The sequence below is a fragment of the Myodes glareolus genome, chromosome 26 (assembly GCF_982192425.1).
Source record: "Myodes glareolus chromosome 26, mMyoGla1.1, whole genome shotgun sequence".
Lineage (NCBI taxonomy): Eukaryota > Metazoa > Chordata > Mammalia > Rodentia > Cricetidae > Myodes > Myodes glareolus.
Genome location: NC_142051.1, coordinates 23276876 through 23296863, shown reverse-complemented (window position 1 = coordinate 23296863; position 19988 = coordinate 23276876). Strand labels below are relative to the sequence as shown.

The following is a 19988-nucleotide window of genomic DNA, read 5'->3' as shown; positions in this document are numbered from 1 at the left end:
TAGTAATAGCCGATGGCCATATAACTGCGGGCCTCGGGCTGAGAAAATATTCATAAAGTATGTCTAACAGTTCTGTTAAGAATTTTTGAGTAACAAAAGACAAAAGAGCCAAAAAGAGAGAGAGTTTTGACAAAACAAGAGTTTCATTCCCAGTGAAGACCTCTTTCCTTGTTCTTATTTCTGTAGAGAACCCGCAGCTCCCCTGCCATGACAGGTCTTTAACTTGGATGTTCTTTACACACCCGCTCTTGTTCACACATTTGTTTCCACGACTGCCATCTCTGGGAGGGTGGAGCTGTCACTTCTGTGTCTACTCGCCTATGAAGACTGGGCTTGAACCCAGATTCTCAGGGCAGCGTGTAGAGCAGGGTCCTTTTGAACAGGTCAAACCGAATCAAAGCGCTGAGTGGCCCCCAAAATTAAGCCGAGAGACTTGCAGGAAGCAGATCCCAAAACTGACCAGTTTTTCCTGAAGATTCAAAAGGATCCAGCCTACCTGAGTCAGAGCAATAAGGAAGTCCCTGCCTTAATCCTTGCAAAACAGAAGCCTATGCTAACTGTCAGTTATTCCCTTATTGTTCTGCTCCCCTGTCCCCACCTTAGGAAACCCACAGCTCGGCCTTGCTCAGTGGGAACTCCATTCTATTGTGTGTGAGACAGAAGGGGCAGGGACTGGTGAATCCTGACCAACCAACCAATCAGATTTATCACGAAGTTGCAGTAATACACTGACAAGTCATAGACAAACCTCCGCAAAAGGCCGCACTCCTACGCTACATGCGGCTCACATATTGTCTTAAAACTAGAAGCAGTTTTGGTTGGAAGATGAAGGAGACGGACCTCCTTTCAGGGGCTTTGAAAATGTAGTCACTAAAATTCTGAAGTTTTATCAGAATGGTCACCGAGAAAAGTGCCCTGGAAGGGAATGGGGAGACAGCTTAGTAGGTGTGGTGCTTCCTGCACAAACAAGAGGAGCTGAGTCCTGATCCCCAATATTCACATAAAGCCCAGGCACGGTGATACACGCCTGTAAATGCAGTACTCAGGACCTGGGGCTTGCTGACCAGAGAAACTGAAACAGTGAATTCCAGGTTCGATAAGAGAACCTGTGGTCACCCACCCCCACCCCCCAAAAAAGTAGAAAAACACCAAACATCAATTTCTGGCATTCACATTGGTAGGCTTAAGTGCACGCGCACGCGCGCGCACACACACACACATGCACACAAACACACAGACATCCTCTCACACAGAAAATGCTCTGAGAGAGGCAAAAAGTTCAGCCTCTTCCCTCAAGGCTCAGGGGAGAGGGAGAGGAAACAGAATGTAAGGAGGGCGCCAGAGCCAAGGAAGCCATGTCTTCCGGATACAGCAAAAACTCTGCATGTATGAACTCAGGGACTGTGGCAGCATGTACAAGGCCTGCACAGGCCCAAACCTGACAAAATCCCAGCACAGAGAGAGGGAAGTGGACACAAAGTTCCATCCCTAACCAAGATGTTTCCAACTGCTACCTGCTGAGAATGGGAAAATCAACTTTGTCCGATGGAGCATCACTGGGTGTATCCATCCCACTCAGGGGCAGGCCCAGGAGTAGATGGCCAACACAAAATGGATCCCATATTTATATGTCTATGTGTACTTTCTTGCTTTTTGCTGGTTTTTGTCTTATTGATTTCCTTTCCTTAAATCCCCCCAAGTTTGTGTGTGTGTGTGTGTGTGTGAGAGAGAGAGAGAGAGAGAGAGAGAGGTGTGAGAGAGAGAGAGAGAGAGGTGAGAGAGAGAGAGAGAGAGAGAGAGAGAGGTGAGAGAGAGAGAGAGAGAGAGAGAGAGAGAAAGAGAGAGAACATTAAGTTGGGTGGATAGGAGCGTGGGAAGGATATGGGAGGAGTTGGGGAAAGGAAAGAATATGATCAAAATATATTGCACAAAAAAAATTCAATTTCAAGCTGCGTGGTGGCACTCGCCTTTAATCCCAGCACTCAGCGAGGCAGAGGCAGGCGGATCTCTGTGAGTTCAAGGCCAACCTGGTCTACGGAGCTACCGAGCAAGTTCCAGGATAACCAGAGCTGTTTTAACTGAGAAACCCTGTCTCAAAAAAAAAAAAAAAAAAAGGAAAAAATTCAAAACAATTGACCTTTTTAGAAATGAGCAAACTCACCTGAAAGATATCAGACCAAACATGATCAGAAACAGACGACCTGTGAAGGATGTCCCTCAGTAGCAGGGGGGGGGGCAGTCTTGTTAGCCTAATGAATTCACTCACAGACTCGTTCCCAAAGCTGATAATATGTCCCCACTTCCCAAGGAAAAAACCCAGCTGAAACTGTGCTTCTGAGGCCAACCTGACTATGTGCTGTCTGACAAATGGCACCTACTGCTTGTCATGCATGGCCATGCAAAGCCAGATGAGCCAAAAAAGCGTGGTTGGTGTAGCGATTCTTAGTCATTGGTTGAATATGAAGTCCTATAATTTTGATGAAAACCAAATAAAACCTCAGAAAAAATGCACACAAAGTGAACTATTTTTTTTTATAATTTTTTGCTGAAAAAAATTACTCTTATTTTTGCTGAAAAATTAACCCTCTGGTGTATAAACTAAGGCTGGATTCTGGAATCAGACAGGCATGCCAAACTATGTTGGATAACATGCCCTAACTCTTAATCTTTCTCTACCTACTTTTCCTGATTTGTTGCAGGTAATAGTAGTGATTCACTCCTGGAACTCTCGAAAGAGTTAAATTAGGCACCGCCTATAAAATGGGCATCAATGTGCTTGCTCAGCTCATCCTAAACAATCCCTGTTATGATTATTATATGAAATATCATCTTTAGCCGTTTTAATTCAAGCATGTCAAACAGTAAAAGCCACCTTTGAATTTTGCTCAGCAGCACAGCAGGAGTAGACAATGATTTGAGTGCTGCGGATGGGTTATGGCTTTGGTGCCATCTATTTGACTGATTTCAGAAAAGAGTGATAAGCGTTGGTTCATGCTGGTCAGCACAACTTGACGCACCAAGAAATGACTTCATGAGTCAAGCTTCCTCTTGTATACTTCAAAGGCATATACCTTGGTGAAGTCGATGGCTTTGAAGATTTTGTGTGTGTGTGCTGGTCCAAAAGGATGATGAATTGATTATTTAATTTGAAGTGTAGCTGAGTAGACGGAATAGTGGAACGGGTTTGGTGAGGTTTTTAGGTAGTTAAGATCTCTGCTTGCAGCTGGTGAGAATTCCACTGGGATTCCGGCCAGAGAAAGTACTCCCTGAAAGGGAATTGTATGAGCCACTCACACTTTTAAGATGCTGGTTTGGTCCATAACAACACTACGGACTCCGTCAGCAGCATCCATAATACTCGGTAGGACCAAGGATGAGAAGATTTGCCCTAGTTCTCAGGACCAAAAACTATTTCCAGTTTCACAAAAGCAGAATGGGTCCTGAAGTGTTATAAACAGGTTCCCCCGCCCGCCTGCTACTGAGGGTCCATCAGAGATGTGAAGATCTGTCCCGTGGAAAGGCGGGACACTGTGTGTCTTGCTTCAACTCTGACCTCTTTTCTAGGCAACGGTTCTCTGAAAGGCTGAAACCGGGACTGGGCCCGCATGAAGCTTGTGGCTTCTGCAGCGGTAGATGGGACTTTTCGTGGAATTGTCGCCAGGGCCCAACCTCTGTGGAGAGGATAGGAAGCCTGGGCAGTGTGAGGAGCGCCCTCAGCTCAAATAGAAGTTTTTAGGGGCTCCTTCCGTGTGGACATCTGGCTCAGTTTTCCTTGATAAAGATGCTTTTGCACGGCTGTAAAAAAGAACATGCTTTGTCATGTTTCAAAAAATAAAAAGATTTTGGAAACGCTGTAGAAAAGTTGGAAGAGGTCCTCAGCGGCAACGGCATCGGCGCACAAATGAAGGATGAGAATCGAGTCTTCTAAAAAACACACCGGAAGATCCATCCAGCACTGTGCCTGTCCAGGCAAAGGGCCAAGAACCAGCTCTGAGATCTGTCTCTAGATATTCGTAGCAAGATCGGTGACATCAGGGGGAAGTTCAGTGATGCTAAAGGGGACAGGGACTTTGAACCGGTCTGGCTTCTGTTCTCTTGTTTTGGTCCAAGCCACAAGCCATTTTCAGCTTTTCCAGGACACATAGCTTCACTATGTTCTTTCCTTTTTCTTTTATCTTTCTTTTTTGTTGTTGTTGTTGTTTTTTGTTTTGTTTTGTTTTGTTTTTCGAGACAGAGTTTCTCTGTAGCTTTGGAACCTGTCCTGGAACTAGCTCTTATAGACCAGGGTGACCTCAAACTCACAGAAATCCGATTATGTGGAGATTTTACTTGTCAAGGGGTGTAGGGATGGGGTGCGGGACATAGGGGGGACACTAAGGTGGCCTCGTGACAACTTGGGGCATATTCATGTTTGTTAAGGTTGTAGTCTTTTAAAAATCAAACTGTCCTTATGGAAAGATTGTTGTGAGTCCAGACATTTTCCTTTAAATTTTATTTTAGAGCCTAGTACATTTCTATTTCTATTTTTATATTTTAGAGTCTACTACTACTACTACACACACACACGTAAAATCATATAATAGTTTTGAAAGACTCCCCGCTGGGCGTCTTCCCTCGGGAGAGACCCCAAGCCCAAAGACCAGTCAAAGCACGCAGCCGGATGCAAGCAGCAAGAGGTTTATTTGGGGTACACAGGTACCTGCGGGCGACAAAGCCTCTCGGGGACTTTGCGCCCCGCAGGTTGGGGGTGAGGGGTTTTTATAGGGGAGCAAAAAGCAAGGTTTACAGAAGCGAGATGCAGGGTGGTAAATTGTTAACCTAGATAACATTGAGGGGACTGCTTGGCGGTTTATTGTTCCTCTCATCCTGCCTTCCCCTTTTCTGGCTGGCGACTAGATGTCTGATAGCATAGCCCCTGATCCGTGATGAGCCCCGCTTTCTACGTGACTCAGGCCTCGCAATCTTCTCTTTCTTTGTTCCTATGACCTATCCATAAATCTTATGTCTCGCAGCCAGATGAGGCTATCTTTGCTCAGGTGTCTTTGCTCAGCATTGTGGAGGTCCTGAATTAGGCCTGTTATTTGTTCAGCGCTCTGGAGGTCCTGACTCCGGAGGCCTTAATGGAGCTTGCTATCTGAAAACCTTTGCAGAGCGTTATAACTGTGGTTAAGGTTAAAAACCAGTTTTAACTGTGACCCCAATGAAGTTGGGGTCCTTCATTCCCTCATTTTATGTTTTTATCATGGAGTAAAACCTTTTACTCCAGTATTTACAGGATCTCTTTCTCGCTTTGGCTCAATTTTTGGTACTGGCTGGTTAAGACCAGGGTTTGAATGACTGAAAGTTTGTCCTTAGTAAATTGAATCAACCGATTTACAATGCAAGGGCCAACTGTAAGAATTAACATCAACAGGATTATGGGTCCCATTAGGGAAGAGATTAAGGTAGTGAACCAGGGGGATCGGTTCCAAAGCCCTTCGTACCATGTCTGCTGGGCCTCAAATTCTTTCTTACGTTTTTCTAGCCTTTCTTTTAACTTATCTAAGGTTTCAGTTACCACTCCGGTGTTATCAGTATAAAAACAACATTCCTCTCTTAAGGCTGCGCAAAGCCCTCCTTCCTTTAGAAAGAGCAAATCTAATCCTCTCCGGTTTTGCAGCACCACTTCGGATAAGGAAGCTAATGACTCCGTCAGGGCTCTAACCGACTTTTCAAGGGCCCTCAGGTCCTCATTCATAGCTTGATGTAAAAGCATATATTGGTCCGTGCGCACCAGGGCGGCGGCCCCAGTGCCTATTCCTGCCGCCACCCCCCCCACCCCTAGGAGCACGGCCAGGGTCAAGGTAACAGCCTCCCGCTTTTCCTTTTGGGGTAAGTATCCGTAATATTGGAGGACGGTCTCATCCGAGTGGTATGTGATGCGTGGCCAAATTTGTACCAGAACACAATACTCATGAGTTTGGTTGAATACTGCTGCCGATACACAGGGAGTCAGGCCAGTGTTACACGCCCAAATGGTCCCCTCCGGTGGAATTAAATAATAGTCCCCCTTGATGACGGTCGTGGTGGAAGTGCAAAAGGGCCGGCCAAACGCAGCTCCTATGCAAGATCCGGTGCCTGTCACCTGGGTAAGGGTTAGATGGTGATCCATGCCCTGGCAGGTGGGGGGTGGCGAAGTGACATTACTATGGTTACCCCAGAGGGCTATCCCTTCATAGTATGGGGGACTTGGGTTAAGGCAGAGCCAGCAGTTGTTGGCCCGATCTGGATCTGAATGATTTAAGGCCTGGTAAGCCCCCCTAATGAGACCTAAAAGACGATCTCCCGTTCCTCTTTCCGGCTCAATTGTGGCTGCTGGGGGGTTAGGGGTGGGAGTTGGGCCATGGGTCCTAGGTGGACTGGGCATAACAGGTAGTACATTGTGCTTAATTGATGGTCCCTTATATTCCTGTACGGATGGAAGCCGCTGGTCTGCCAAAACTTGATTAGGGCCGACTGGTATGGCCGCTGTCTTTACCTCAAGTTGTATTTTGAATATCACCCCTTTATCTGTCCCTGACATATGCCAGCGTAGTCCCCAGGTATAACCTTTCTGCCATTCCCGGGCTTGTCTACCCTTGTCAGTGAATGTAATGTTAAGGGGCAGCGAAGTGGTTCCTGCCCCATTTTTAACCCAGCCTTTCTTGACAATAATTTTGTCCCAGGAGGAGGAGGGATTCCAGTAGGCATCCCCAGTGGTTTCACATGTCCATTGAGCACAGAAGTATTGTTCATATCCGCCACAAGCATATGCTTTGTCTCTGCTTCTATCATCCCTAGGGCATACATAGAAATCTAATGAAGCCAGCCTATCTTTAGCCCAATTGTCCCTGCATCCGGGGGAAGTTTGTATGTGTCCGGATGAGCTAACCTCCATAGTCGCACGCCTGGCGCGTGGCAGGTTGTCCTCAGGGTTGGTAGGATCCTCGATGGGAACATCCCAGGTGTCTAAACCAGCTGCTAATTGGCAAAAGTCTGGGGTCAGGGGCGGCCACCAGGTGTTGAGGGCATGCTGGCCAGTTTTTTTCCAGACTATTTCCCCGGTCTGGGAAATAATCTGCCAAGTTAAGGAGTAAATTATGTGGGGGCTTCCATTACGAGCCCCCATGGATCCCGAGATCAACATTGGAAAGAGTAATACCCATAACATTATTCCCGCACCAGTCTTATCTTTAGGGGGTTCTGGGAACGTTGGGCCTTCCATCCTTTCTTCTGGCTAGTCGTCTGTTCTCCTGGGCTGGCGGCTTTCACGTGTGAGGCGTGGATCCAAGCAGCAATTCCGTCCACCTTAAGCGCCGTTGGGGTGGTCAGGAGAACAGTGAACGGTCCTCTCCAGCGCGGTTCCAGGTTCTTGGTCTGATGTCTGCGGACCCAAACGGTGTCTCCAATCTGGTACTGATGGGGCACCACCGGCTGGTTGAGGCTGTCTTGGTAGGCTGCTGCCAGGGGTTTCCAGACCTCTTGTTGTACCAGCTGCAGGGCCTGTAAATGGGCTTGTAGAGAAGGGGAGTTAGCATAGTCTGTAATGTCCGTATCGAAGAAATGTACGGCTGGAGGTGGTGCCCCATACAATATTTCAAATGGGGTAAGGCCATGTGGCCCAGGAGTATTCCTGGCTCGATATAGAGCCAGGGGTAGGAGCAACACCCAATCCTTTGTACCAGTTGCGAGTGCTAATTTAGACAAAGTCTCCTTAATAGTTCTGTTCATACGTTCTACCTGTCCTGAACTCTGGGGTCTATAAGCACAATGTAATTTCCAATCAATCCCCAGTAACTTGGCCACCAACTGACTTACCTGGGAGACGAAGGCTGGCCCGTTATCAGATCCCAATACCTTTGGCATCCCGTATCGGGGAAAAATTTCTTCCAATAACTTCTTGGCAACCATCCTGGCTGTTTCATGTTTGGTGGGATAGGCCTCTACCCATCCTGAAAAGGTGTCTATAAAAACCAGCAAGTATCTGTATCCATACAAACCAGGTTTAATTTCGGTGAAGTCTATTTCCCAGTGGATGCCAGGCCGGTGTCCTCGGAGACGCACCCCTTGGAGGGTTTTCGAGTGGCCTGTATTAATTTGGGCACAGGCCCTGCAATTGTCTATTGTCTGTTGGAGTGCCTTATCCCTGTTCAGGAGGAATTGTCCAGTCTCCATTCTGTCTAGGAGGATTTTCATTTTCTTTGTACCCAAATGGGTCAATTTATGTAAGTAGTTTATAAGTTCATGGGTTATTTTTATGGGCACTGCTATTTTTCCCCGATAAATCCACCGTCTATTAGCTGAGTTGTATTCTGCCCCCAATTTTTGGAGCATGTGTATGTCCTCTTTATCATAGGCCCAGTCTATTGTGGATTGGACGGCCTCGGATATTAGGGGAAGAATTTGTGGTCCCAATGCAGCCTCTCGGGCTGCTTCATCCGCCCGCCGATTTCCCCTGGCCTCGGCGTGATCTCCTTTTTGGTGCCCGGGACAATGCATAATGCTCAGTCTTTTGGGGAGGAATAAGGCCTCTAATAGAGCAAGGATCTCTGCTTTATTTTTAATTTCCTTGCCTTCTGAGGTCAGGAGCCCTCGTCTCCGGTATATTTCTCCATGTATGTGTGCAGTGGCGAAGGCATATCGACTATCAGTATAAACATTCAGCTTCTTACCTTCTGCCAATCTAAGAGCTTGAGTTAAAGCGATGAGTTCAGCTCGTTGGGCCGAGGTGCCGCTGGGTAAGGCACTGGCCCAGATTACCTGGGTCTCCGTGGTAACTGCGGCTCCCGCCCTACGTTCTCCATTCAGCAGGTAGCTGCTCCCATCAGTGTACCAGGTGTGGTCCGCATCTGGGAGGGGCTGATCAGTCAAGTCCGTCCGGGTTCCATGCATTTCTGCGAGGATCTGAAGGCAGTCATGCTGGTCTGGTCCTTCCGGTGCGGGTAGCAAGGTCGCCGGATTAAGGGCGACTACAGGTCCGAACTGGATTCGGTCCGTATCCAACAGCAAGGATTGGTAGTGGGTCATGCGGGCGTTGGAGAGCCATCGGTCAGGGGGCTGCTTAATCAAGGCCTCGACGGCATGGGGTGCCAGAATGGTCAAGGGCTGTCCCAAAGTCAGTTTGCCAGCATCCTTAATAAGGACGGCAATGGCTGCTACCATCCGTAGGCAAGGGGGCCAGCCTGAGGCCACTGGGTCTAATTTCTTTGATAAGTATGCGACAGGGCGCTTCCATGGTCCAAGTCTTTGGGTCAAAACCCCCTTGGCATATCCTTGTTTTTCATCAACAAACAGTTCGAATGGCTTAGTAACGTCCGGCAGACTCAGCGCCGGGGAGGAGAGGAGGGCCCGTTTGATGTTCTCGAAAGCCCTTTGTTGTTTATCTGTCCATTCAAATGGGACCCCCTGCTTGGTAAGGGGATAGAGGGGAGCTGCCATTTCAGCGAAGCCTGGTATCCATAAGCGGCAGAACCCAGCTGTCCCCAGGAATTCCCTCAACTGGCGGGGGTTTCGGGGTACAGGTATGCGGGATACAGTCGCTTTGCGTGCGGCTGTGAGCCAACGCTGTCCCTTTTCTAACTTATATCCCAGATAAATCACCTCAGTCTGGCATATCTGGGCCTTTTTGGCGGATGCCCGATAGCCCAGCCGTCCCAGGGTCTGCAACAGGGCCCCCGTACCTTGTCGGCAGTCATGTTCTGTGGGGGCTGCCAGCAAAAGATCATCCACATACTGGAGCAGGATCAATGACGGGTGTTGAACTCTGAAGTCTGCAAGGTCCCGGTGCAAAGCCTCATCAAATAGGGTGGGGCTATTCTTATAGCCCTGTGGGAGCCGGGTCCACGTCAGTTGGCCTGAAATCCCCAATTCGGGGTCCCTCCATTCGAAGGCGAAAAGGGGTTGACTTTTGGGGCTTAATCTGAGACAGAAGAAGGCGTCCTTCAAGTCTAGCACCGTGTACCAGGTGTGAGAAGGTGGCAGGGTACTTAGTAAATTATACGGATTGGGGACGGTCGGATGTATGTCTTCAACTCTCTTATTTACCTCCCTGAGGTCCTGCACCGGCCTGTAATCCTTCGTCCCTGGTTTCTTTACTGGGAGGAGGGGGGTATTCCAAGGTGACCGGCAGGGGGTCAGGATGCCTTCTTCTAATAGCCTCTTGATATGTGGCCTTATCCCCTGGTAGGCCTCATTTGACATGGGGTATTGCTTGACTGAGATCGGAGTGGCTGAGGCCTTTAGGGCTACAATCAATGGGGGCTGCTGTAGCGCTAGCCCCATGCCTCCTGTCTCAGCCCATGCCTGTGGGTACTCTGTAAGCCATATGTCCAAGTCCCTGGCCCCTTGTACCTTGGGGTCCTGTTCATATAGCCGGTATTCGTCCTCCAATTGTAAAGTCAAGACCTGGAGGGGGTCCCCGTTTGGGCCCGACACTCGAACTCCTGCCCCCTCAAAATGAATTTGGGCTTTCAGTTTGGTGAGTAAGTCTCGCCCTAGTAATGGATAGGGGCAGTCTGGAACGTGTAGGAAAGAATGAGTTACTTTACCAGTTGCTAATTGCACCTTCCGTTCGGTGGTCCAGCGATATTGTCTTCCGCCAGTGGCTCCTTGTACCCAAGCGGTCCGTCCACTGAGCGGTCCAGGTGACCGGGTAAGAACCGAATGCTGAGCTCCAGTATCTACTAGGAAAGTGACCGGCTGCCCCCCAACATCAAGTGTTAACCTGGGCTCAGGGGGGGGCTCCTGGCCCTGACCTCCCTAGTCCTCATCTAGGGCCAGGAGTGAGGCTCGTGGTTTGGGGCCTCTAGATTTACGAGTATTTTTAGGGCAGTCCTTCGCCCAGTGTCCTCTTTCCTTGCAGTAGGCGCATTGGTCGCGTTCCACGCGAGGGCCTCTTCGCTCTCCCACCCTATCTCCCTGTCGACTTTCCTGGCTCTGAACTGCGGCGGCCAAGAGGCGGCTCAATTCCCTGTTCCTTTTTCTATCTCTAGCCTCCTCCTTCTCCTCTGCTTCCCTTCTCAATCTATCTTCCCTTTCTTCTTTCTCTCTACGGATACGGTCCTCTCTCTCTTCTTGAGTCTCCCTTTTGTTGAAGATCTTCTCTGCCTCCTTAAGTAGATCCTGTAACGTATACCCCTGCAAGTTCTCCAGCCTCTGTAACTTGTTCCTGATGTCAGGTGCTGACTGACAGATAAAGGACATCGACAAGCCATTAGCCTGTCCTGGGTCCTCGGGATCATAAGGCGTATACATACGATATGCTTCCTTAAGCCTTTCTAAAAAGGCTGCTGGAGACTCATCTGCCCCTTGAATCGTTTGCTTTACCTGTGCCAAATTTGTGGGGCGACGACCAGCCCCTCGGAGACCCGCAATAAGCAACTGGCGATAAAGGCGTAGGTGTGCCCTACCTGCGATCGTGGTAAAATCCCAGTCAGGTCTAGTGAGGGGGAAGGCAGCATCAATCTCGTTGGGCAATTGGGTTGGCCTCCCATCTTCTCCGGGAACCTGCTTTCGTGCTTCTACGAAGACCCTTTGTTTTTCCTCAGAAGTGAGGAGGGTCTGTAATAATTGTTGGCAATCGTCCCATGTTGGTTGGTGTGTGAGTAAAATAGACTCTATTAAGCTGGTTAATGCCACAGGATCCTTGGAGAAGGGAGGATTGTGTTGTTTCCAGTTATATAGATCAGAGGCGGAAAAGGGCCAGTATTGAAACTGGCCGTTATTTCCCTGTCGCAGGGGAAATGCTTGAGAGGTGGAGTCCGGGGGAGACGGTTCACGCTTTCCCCGGAGCCTGCTAGCGACAGGGGAGGCAATAGGTGGGGAGCTCCGTGACGAGGGTGAGGGGGGGTCGCAGGATCCGCTTCATTACTTCCGGGTTCCTGCTGGGGGTTGTAGGGGGGAGGATCTTCGGATAGGAGGTCGACAAGAGGGGAATCTGGGTCAGGGGGGAGGACAGATGGCTGCTTATGGGTCTCCTTCGGTCCCCCATGTAGTTTGGGGGTCTCCTCCTTCGTCAGTGCCGGATAAAGGGAGGAGACTGTAGGGACGGGGGTCTTTGATAGGGAAGGCGGAGGAGGGGAAGGCGGCGGCAGAGAAGGCGGAGGAGGCGGAGAAGGCGGAGACGGAGGCGGAGAAGGGGCCGAAGGAGTGAGACCTAGGGAGGGTTGGGATTTCCCTGGAAAAACAAAGGGAGCCACCCAGGGGGGTGGGTCGTTAGTCAAACTCTCCCAAGTAACGATGTAAGCGACTTGGTCAGGGCGCCCATGGGGCCCTTTATCGAGGACTCGTTCCTTGACCTGCAAAATAACATTCTTGCTGAAAGTGCCGTCCCGCGGCCAGCCCACATTGAATGTGGGCCATTCCGAGGAACAGAGACTCTGCCATTTTTTCTTCTTGACTTCTAGCATTTGATTGCTCGCTCGTTTAGAGACATCTGACCAGTGATCTAGAGTCAGACTTAAAGGGGTGGTTAGAGACTGCCCCATGCTGGTGTTCCAACAACAAACAGGCAAACTTCAAAGATGCACGGTAGGACAAACAGACCGACAATCAGACACGCCACTCAAACGGAGGTTACCATAGGGGCTCCGGACACCCCCACCTCCCAAACGAACCCCGTACCTTCAGACGATTGGTCGTGGGTTCAGACAAATGAGCCCGAAAAAAAAGAAAATCGAGCTTCCAAACTCCCGCGGGACGTCTCCCCGGGTGCGGGGGGGGAAAGTTCGAGCCCGTCAGCTCCTCTCCAAGGCCCGCCCAAATACAAACCGACCCAGCTGAATCGCACAAATTCAAATTCGCAGCGCAACAATCAGACGCCAAAGACATAGGACATAGAACATAGTAGAACACAGGACAACATAGAACATAGAAATGCTGGCCAGCTTGCCTCACCTCCCGACAGTGATTCGGCGGTCTCCGGGATAGGGGCCTCCAATCTCCCGGCCAACGCACCAAATGAAAGACTCCCCGCTGGGCGTCTTCCCTCGGGAGAGACCCCAAGCCCAAAGACCAGTCAAAGCACGCAGCCGGATGCAAGCAGCAAGAGGTTTATTTGGGGTACACAGGTACCTGCGGGCGACAAAGCCTCTCGGGGACTTTGCGCCCCGCAGGTTGGGGGTGAGGGGTTTTTATAGGGGAGCAAAAAGCAAGGTTTACAGAAGCGAGATGCAGGGTGGTAAATTGTTAACCTAGATAACATTGAGGGGACTGCTTGGCGGTTTATTGTTCCTCTCATCCTGCCTTCCCCTTTTCTGGCTGGCGACTAGATGTCTGATAGCATAGCCCCTGATCCGTGATGAGCCCCGCTTTCTACGTGACTCAGGCCTCGCAATCTTCTCTTTCTTTGTTCCTATGACCTATCCATAAATCTTATGTCTCGCAGCCAGATGAGGCTATCTTTGCTCAGGTGTCTTTGCTCAGCATTGTGGAGGTCCTGAATTAGGCCTGTTATTTGTTCAGCGCTCTGGAGGTCCTGACTCCGGAGGCCTTAATGGAGCTTGCTATCTGAAAACCTTTGCAGAGCGTTATAACTGTGGTTAAGGTTAAAAACCAGTTTTAACTGTGACCCCAATGAAGTTGGGGTCCTTCAGTTTATATGCGCCTACTCAGATTCAACAAGTCATAACATTCATGTTAGATATCTTTCATTGTAAAACCCAAAAACCGTGCAAGAGCATCATTGCAAGACTGGGGTAGGCAGTGGCAGTGCCCCTGTCTAGTGTGTGCAAGGCTTCACATTCGCTCCAGCAGAGCACTCAGGAAAAACTGAATCCCAAGCACCGCTCTGCCACTTCTGCATTTTTCTCTCCATCTGTTCTCAGCACTAATTAATAAACTCACCTTGATGTATTTGTATTTTTGTTACAAAAGTACCGATCTGCCAACGGCATCTGTTATGGATACGTTTTAGAAATTTACGTAAGAGAATGCCTTCGCTGTCCGTTAGTTTTAATTAAGTATGTGCGTGTGACTGCGTGTGGATAAATGGATGCGAATGCAGTTGCCCTCGGGGCGCGGAAGAGGGTATTAGATGCCCTGGAGCGCAAATGACAGACAATTGTGAGCCACCTGATCCAGGTGCTGGGAACCAAACTGTAGCCCCCGAAAGGACACTGTGTCCTTTTAACTGTTGAGCCACCCCTCCAGCTTGTGAAAACTGCCTTGTTTTTGTTTTTCTGGACAGAGTCTCACTGTATATCCCTGGCTGGCCAGGAACTCTATAGGTAGACTAACTTGCCCTTGAACTAGAGATACCCACCTGCTCCTGCTACAGAATGATGGGCTCTTAAGGGTGCACACAACTACTCCGGGCCAGAAAATTATTTTCTGCTTTTTAAAATTCTGAGGTGCTAAACCATCAGCACCTCAGATCATAAAACCATCCTATTATGTTAAAAAGAAACTTTAATTTACTCACTCTTGTTGCTACTTCTACTGTTAGTATTTGGTTTCCTGAGACAGGGTTTCTCTGTGTCCTGGCTGTCCTGGAACTCGCTCTCCAGACCAGGCTGATCTGGAACTCAGAGACATCCGCCTGCCCCTGCCCCTCGAGTGCTGGGATTAAAGGTGTGCACCAGCCCTGCCCAGCAAAACTATGATTTTTTTTAAATATTTATTTATTTATTTATTTATTTATTTATTATGTATACAATATTCTGTCTGTGTGTATGTCTGCAAGCCAGAAGACGGCACCAGACCTCATTACAGATGGTTGTGAGCCACCATGTGGTTGCCAGGAATTGAACTCAGGACCTTTGGAAGAGTAGGCAATTCTCTTAACCACTGAGCCATCGCTCCAGCCCCAAAACTATGATTTATTACACTTCTCTTTGGCTACTTTGAAACAGGGTGTTGCTATGTAGCCTGGGCTCACCCTCAAACTCGCCATCCTCCTGTTGTAGACTGCTGAGTGCTAGGAGAAAGACACTGTCCCCTCTAAATCCACCTGACCGTGGATTATAGGTAGTTTTCCCACTGTTTCCGTTGCTGCCAGTGCTCCGAAGTGCACCCAGGAGTCCTTGTGGGGACTAGGATGTCTCGAGGGTAGATGCTTAGAAATGCATACCGTGTTGCAGGAAATCACATCTTCACCAGATACTGCCAAGGTTTCCCCCAACATCATTGGATCAGTTACAGCTCAGCACTCACCAGTTCCTCCGATACCACAGTTGGCCTTTTAGGTCCCGAACGGTGCCAATACAGTAAGTGGAAAATGATACCTTCTGGTGAATTTGGCGTTTTCTTCCAATCATCTTTTCCTGCTGATTTGAATGCTCTGAATGGAATATTTATATTCACGCTTGTCTTTTTTCTTAAGTTCTCATACTTCTTCCACTGTTCTGAATAATTTTCCCTTTATGATAGGCCACCGAATTCTTACCTCCCATCCTGCTGTCTTTCCATTTAGTCATGACTGACTACTCTTAAGACACTGCGTCTTTTCCAGTTATCTCTTTTTCCTCTGTATTTTTTTCTTTTGACTGAGGACTTACAAGCTTGGGAGGGGGCACTCTTTCAGCTTTATTGAAATTTGGTTTTCACTGGCAAGCATCTTGACATGTGTGTGTGTGTGTATGTGTCTGTTGTGACTTGTATGTGTATTCAGCAGTTACCTCAATAGCAAATTCCAGAGGCTGAATTTCATTTCATATTCCCAATCTATGGGATAAATAACTTGATCAAGAGCTTAAATGCTCTCTGTACAGTCACATGACTGGAAAATGCCTGTGCATGATGTGAAGGAGTATATTTAGGTTCCTGTCCTTGACCACAACCCTTCCTTCTCATCTTTAATTCCACGGTGGAGGTGAGGAGCTTCAGCTAAGTTTTCTGTAATCAGAGGCAGACGTCTATTATCGTAGCTGCAGTAGATACTCAATGTCTAACAATAGATGGATAACCCAGTATGAAAACTGGATGTTACCGAACTCCACAATGTCACAATTTGACAGTCTATACAATTTCCTATGGGTTCATACAGATTCTCTGCCAAACAGTGGGACATGCTTTCATATTGGATTTGTCGAGCTTTCCAACTCTCCAGCAGAGCTTAGATTATATATTTGATATTTGCTTTCTAGTGGATACCTAGTGTTTACTGGAAATTCCTGGTGTTTGGGGACACAAAGGTGACACCGACAAGCAAGAGGAGAAACACAATAAACACATAGATTACTCCCAATAGTGATAATACAATGAACTATAAAATAATATTGGTTGCTATTTACGATGTAGATTTTTGCCTTTTTCAGATTGAGTGAATGGGGAAAGCCTTTGCAGCAGAGGTGACAGCTGAGAAGAAAGTACGGTTGTATCTAGGCACTAAGACAGGAATGAGGTTGCCCTATCTTAAGAATAGGGTATAAAAGTGAACTAAATGCAAAAGGGCATCACCTGGCTTCCAGCCAGAGGGGAAGGCAGGCACTAAATGAACTGAGGTCTATATTGGGAGGTTTGCATTACCAGATGAAATACCTGAGGTAAGGTGACTTCATAAGGAAAAGTGGCTTATTTTACTTAAAATGTTGGAGAGCCAAGCACATGGCACTGGCATTAGTTTAGTTAGGGAGGATCTCATGGCACACAGTAGGAGTGTGCATAAAATGGAGAGATGACTGTGGAACCAAACAGGGGGCTAAAGAGATTGGAGTTTCACAGCCACGTGCAAGGGTATGCCTGCAGTATTGTAATGATCCTTCCCTCGAGTCTTCGTCACCTTTCCACTGGCTACAAATCTAGCCTCTAACACATGAGTCTCTAGGGGACAGCCCAAATCCAGTCACCACATTTATCCCGAACCCCTAAGCTTCACACACAAAATACTCATTCTATCCTCAATAGTCCCAGAGACTTAACTATTCCAACATCACTCAAAAGTTTAAGTGCAAAGTCTCCTTTGAGCCCTAAGGCAAGCTCAGATGGAAACCCCTGTGCAGAAAAAGTCAAGTCAGTTACCTGGTGAGATAGAGACAGGGGTAACATTCTTTTTCTAATAGGGAAAATGGGCAATGGGAAAGAAGAAAGAAAGGGGGGGGGAGAGGAAGGAACAAAGGAAGAAAGAAAGGAACTAAGTGTGGCTAAATGTGGTGGTTTGATCGAGAATAACCTCAATAAGATCATATATTTGAATGTTTAGTTATCAGTTAGTGGCACTATTTGGGAAGGATTAGGAGGTGTGGCCTTGTAGGAGGTGTGTCACTCGGAGTGGACTTTGAGGTTTCAAAAGCCCCCTGCCAGACCCAGACTTTTTCTTGCGGCCTGTAAATCAGAATGTAAAGCTCTCAGTTACTGCTCTAGCTCCATGCCTCTGTGCTTCATGCCGTGAGGATCATGGAGTAACCCTCTTAAGCTGCAAGTAAGCCCCCAATTAAATGCTTTCTTTTATAGGAGTGGCCTTGGTTATGGTGTCTCTTCACAACAATGGGACAGTAACTACGACATTAAGGTCAAAGCCCAGCAAGGAAGACAGCAAATGCTTGTAGTTCTATCCTGTAGCCAAAAGTTTTTGTCACAGTTGTTGAGTCCTAAAAAAATCACTGAGGCTTATATTAATTATAAATTGTTTGGCCTATTAGCTCAGACTTATTATGAACTAGCTCTTACAACTGAAGTTAACCCACAGTTCTTGTCTCTGTTTAGTCATGTCACTTGGTACCTTTTATCAGTGAGGCATTCTCATCTTGCTTCCTCTGCATCTGGCTGGTGACTGCGTCTCTGTCTTTCCTCTTCCCAGAAGTCTCCTAGTCTGGATGCCCCACCTATACTTCCTGCCTGGCTACTGTCCAATCAACATTTTATTAAACCAATATGAGTGACAAACCTTTACAGTGTACAAGAGCACTATCCTTTACATGGTGCAGTAAGTGGTAGCCCCTAATATTGTAGATTTTGACCCTTTGGCTTTGCAGGTTGCTGCCCACATGGTTACTCCCTCACACTGTACACTGATGTTGACAACTGTCCGAAACAGTTTCCCTTTTGGGGTCCCCATTAGAGCACCATACCCACAATTTCACAAAGCATTCATTATCTATTAGGTGCTGTCTGCTGGGATTCCAGCTCAGTAGCAAGTTTCTACCTGGCCTCCCAGATTCTGAAATCTCAGTGGAAGCTGCCATGGCCCCTGCAGAACAAGCAACACAGGGATGCTAACCCTCCCTGCTACTGGCATCCCCACCCCCACCCCCAGCTCAAGACAATGAGTGTTCAGGGGCTAAATACAAAGAAAGAAATCTCAAGGGAGTCCTGTATCTGGTTATATTTGGAGCAGATCATTCTGGGCGCTCTAAGGACTGAAGTTTGAAATGGTGGCTGATAGGATGGCGCAATGAGTTTGTGTGGTCAGGGAAAGAAAGGCAAGACCTAAGGAAGTCTTTGTGGTCTGAACAACTGGATTGATGGCAACTCTATCAATATCGGGAAGAAACGGGAGAGGAGTGGATCAGCTAGAGAAGTGGATGGAGAGTTCTGCTTGGCCATAATCTTTTTGAGAGGGTGATTGGACAGCTGCATGGAATTGTCACCCAGGGAAATGGAACACGAAAGCCTGGAATTTAGGGAGGAAAAGGTTACATTAAGACATTAATTTGGCAGTGATTTCTAAAACCGCGAGATTCCATGGAATCATCTAGGGACAATAGTGCCTGAGGAAAATGGGAACAAGAACAATAATTATGTTCTGGGATGACCCGAGTTTCTTGAGGCTAAGCAGCAAAGAACTGGGTTAAAAGAGACCGAGAAGATGCATTGGTGAACTTGGTGGGAAAATAAAAATTCTTCTGGCGACTAAATCCTGAAAAGGAAAATTGAAATAATGAAAAAGTCATTATCCTAATTAATAAAAGAGGCTTAAGTAGGATTTTTTAAAAAATTTAATTTATTTTATGTGCCTTGGTGTTTTGCCTGCATGTATGTCTGTGTGAGGATGTTGGGTCACCTGGAGTTGGAGTTCCAGACAGTTGTGAGCTGATATGCTGGGAATTGAACCTGGGTCCTCTGGAAGAGCAGCCAGTGCTCTTAGCTGCTGAGCTCTCTCTCCAGCCCCCTTAAGTAGGATTTTTTTTTTAAATGATGTAAGTGCTGGTTTTGTCAACATGACGCTTGTTGATAATTTTGACAAGTCGTGAGTCCATCAGTGGGGCGGGAAGAAGGAGAGAGCATTGGGAAATCATCAGAAGAGAGACAAGAGTGAAGGTGGTCACAGTGACTAAGACAGTTCTTTCAGGGATGTTGACAGTGCACACGAGAACTCAGAAGTCCAGCACTGACAAGATTGGATCTCGGAGTCTAGGAAGCGCTATTCTTTAAGAGGGCCTGGGAGGGTATAGCACCAAAGACCTTCTGGCTCTTCTTCATTGAGCTTGCGGTTATATTAAATGGCATGGGAAGGGGAAATTAACACTGATAGTCTACTGACCCTAAAATAGAGGACGCTGCAGAGGGGAGAGATTCTGAGACTGTTGAGCTATTTACATGCTAAGGAGTAAGTTCCATGGGTGCAGCTTTTCTGACTCTTCACCAGTGTTTGGAAGGGTTTTGTTTGTTTGTTTGTTATTGTTTTGTCTTCTTTGGTGATGCAGCTCCTTTGCTGAGTTATCCCTGCTCCTGTAACTAACTCCTGATGCATACTCCTGTTAACAACGCCATTAAACACTCAGTGGCTCATCAAGTTGGAATGTGGGTGAAATCCCTACTTTGGTCTGTGCATTAACTTTCTGAGGTGAATAGGTGTGTGTGTGTGTGTGTGTGTGTGTGTGTGTATTAAATAAAAAGATTTTGTTCTTTGTCATAGTATGAATTATCACTAATCAGTCTGGATGTGCGACGTAATTCAATGAGTAAGGAAAAGGATGTTAAGGTGTTTGCTGACTGACAGTGGAGATTTCAAAGTATCTGGAAATCTGTGAAGTAGGCGAACTGGATTTCTTATAGTCCTATAATCAGAACAGATTAAACATACACATTCACCT

The 19988-nt window shown here is 47.5% G+C and overlaps 1 protein-coding gene across 1 annotated transcript; it reads right to left on the bottom strand.

Moving 5' to 3' along the window:
- Positions 1-7188: 7188 nt before the first annotated feature.
- Positions 7189-12719, bottom strand: LOC148117772 (uncharacterized). Its single transcript, XM_087901907.1, is given in 2 exon segments — positions 7189-11860; positions 11863-12719. Coding segments are annotated over 2 exon segments (5313 nt in total). The 5' UTR covers positions 12504-12719.
- Positions 12720-19988: the final 7269 nt, after the last annotated feature.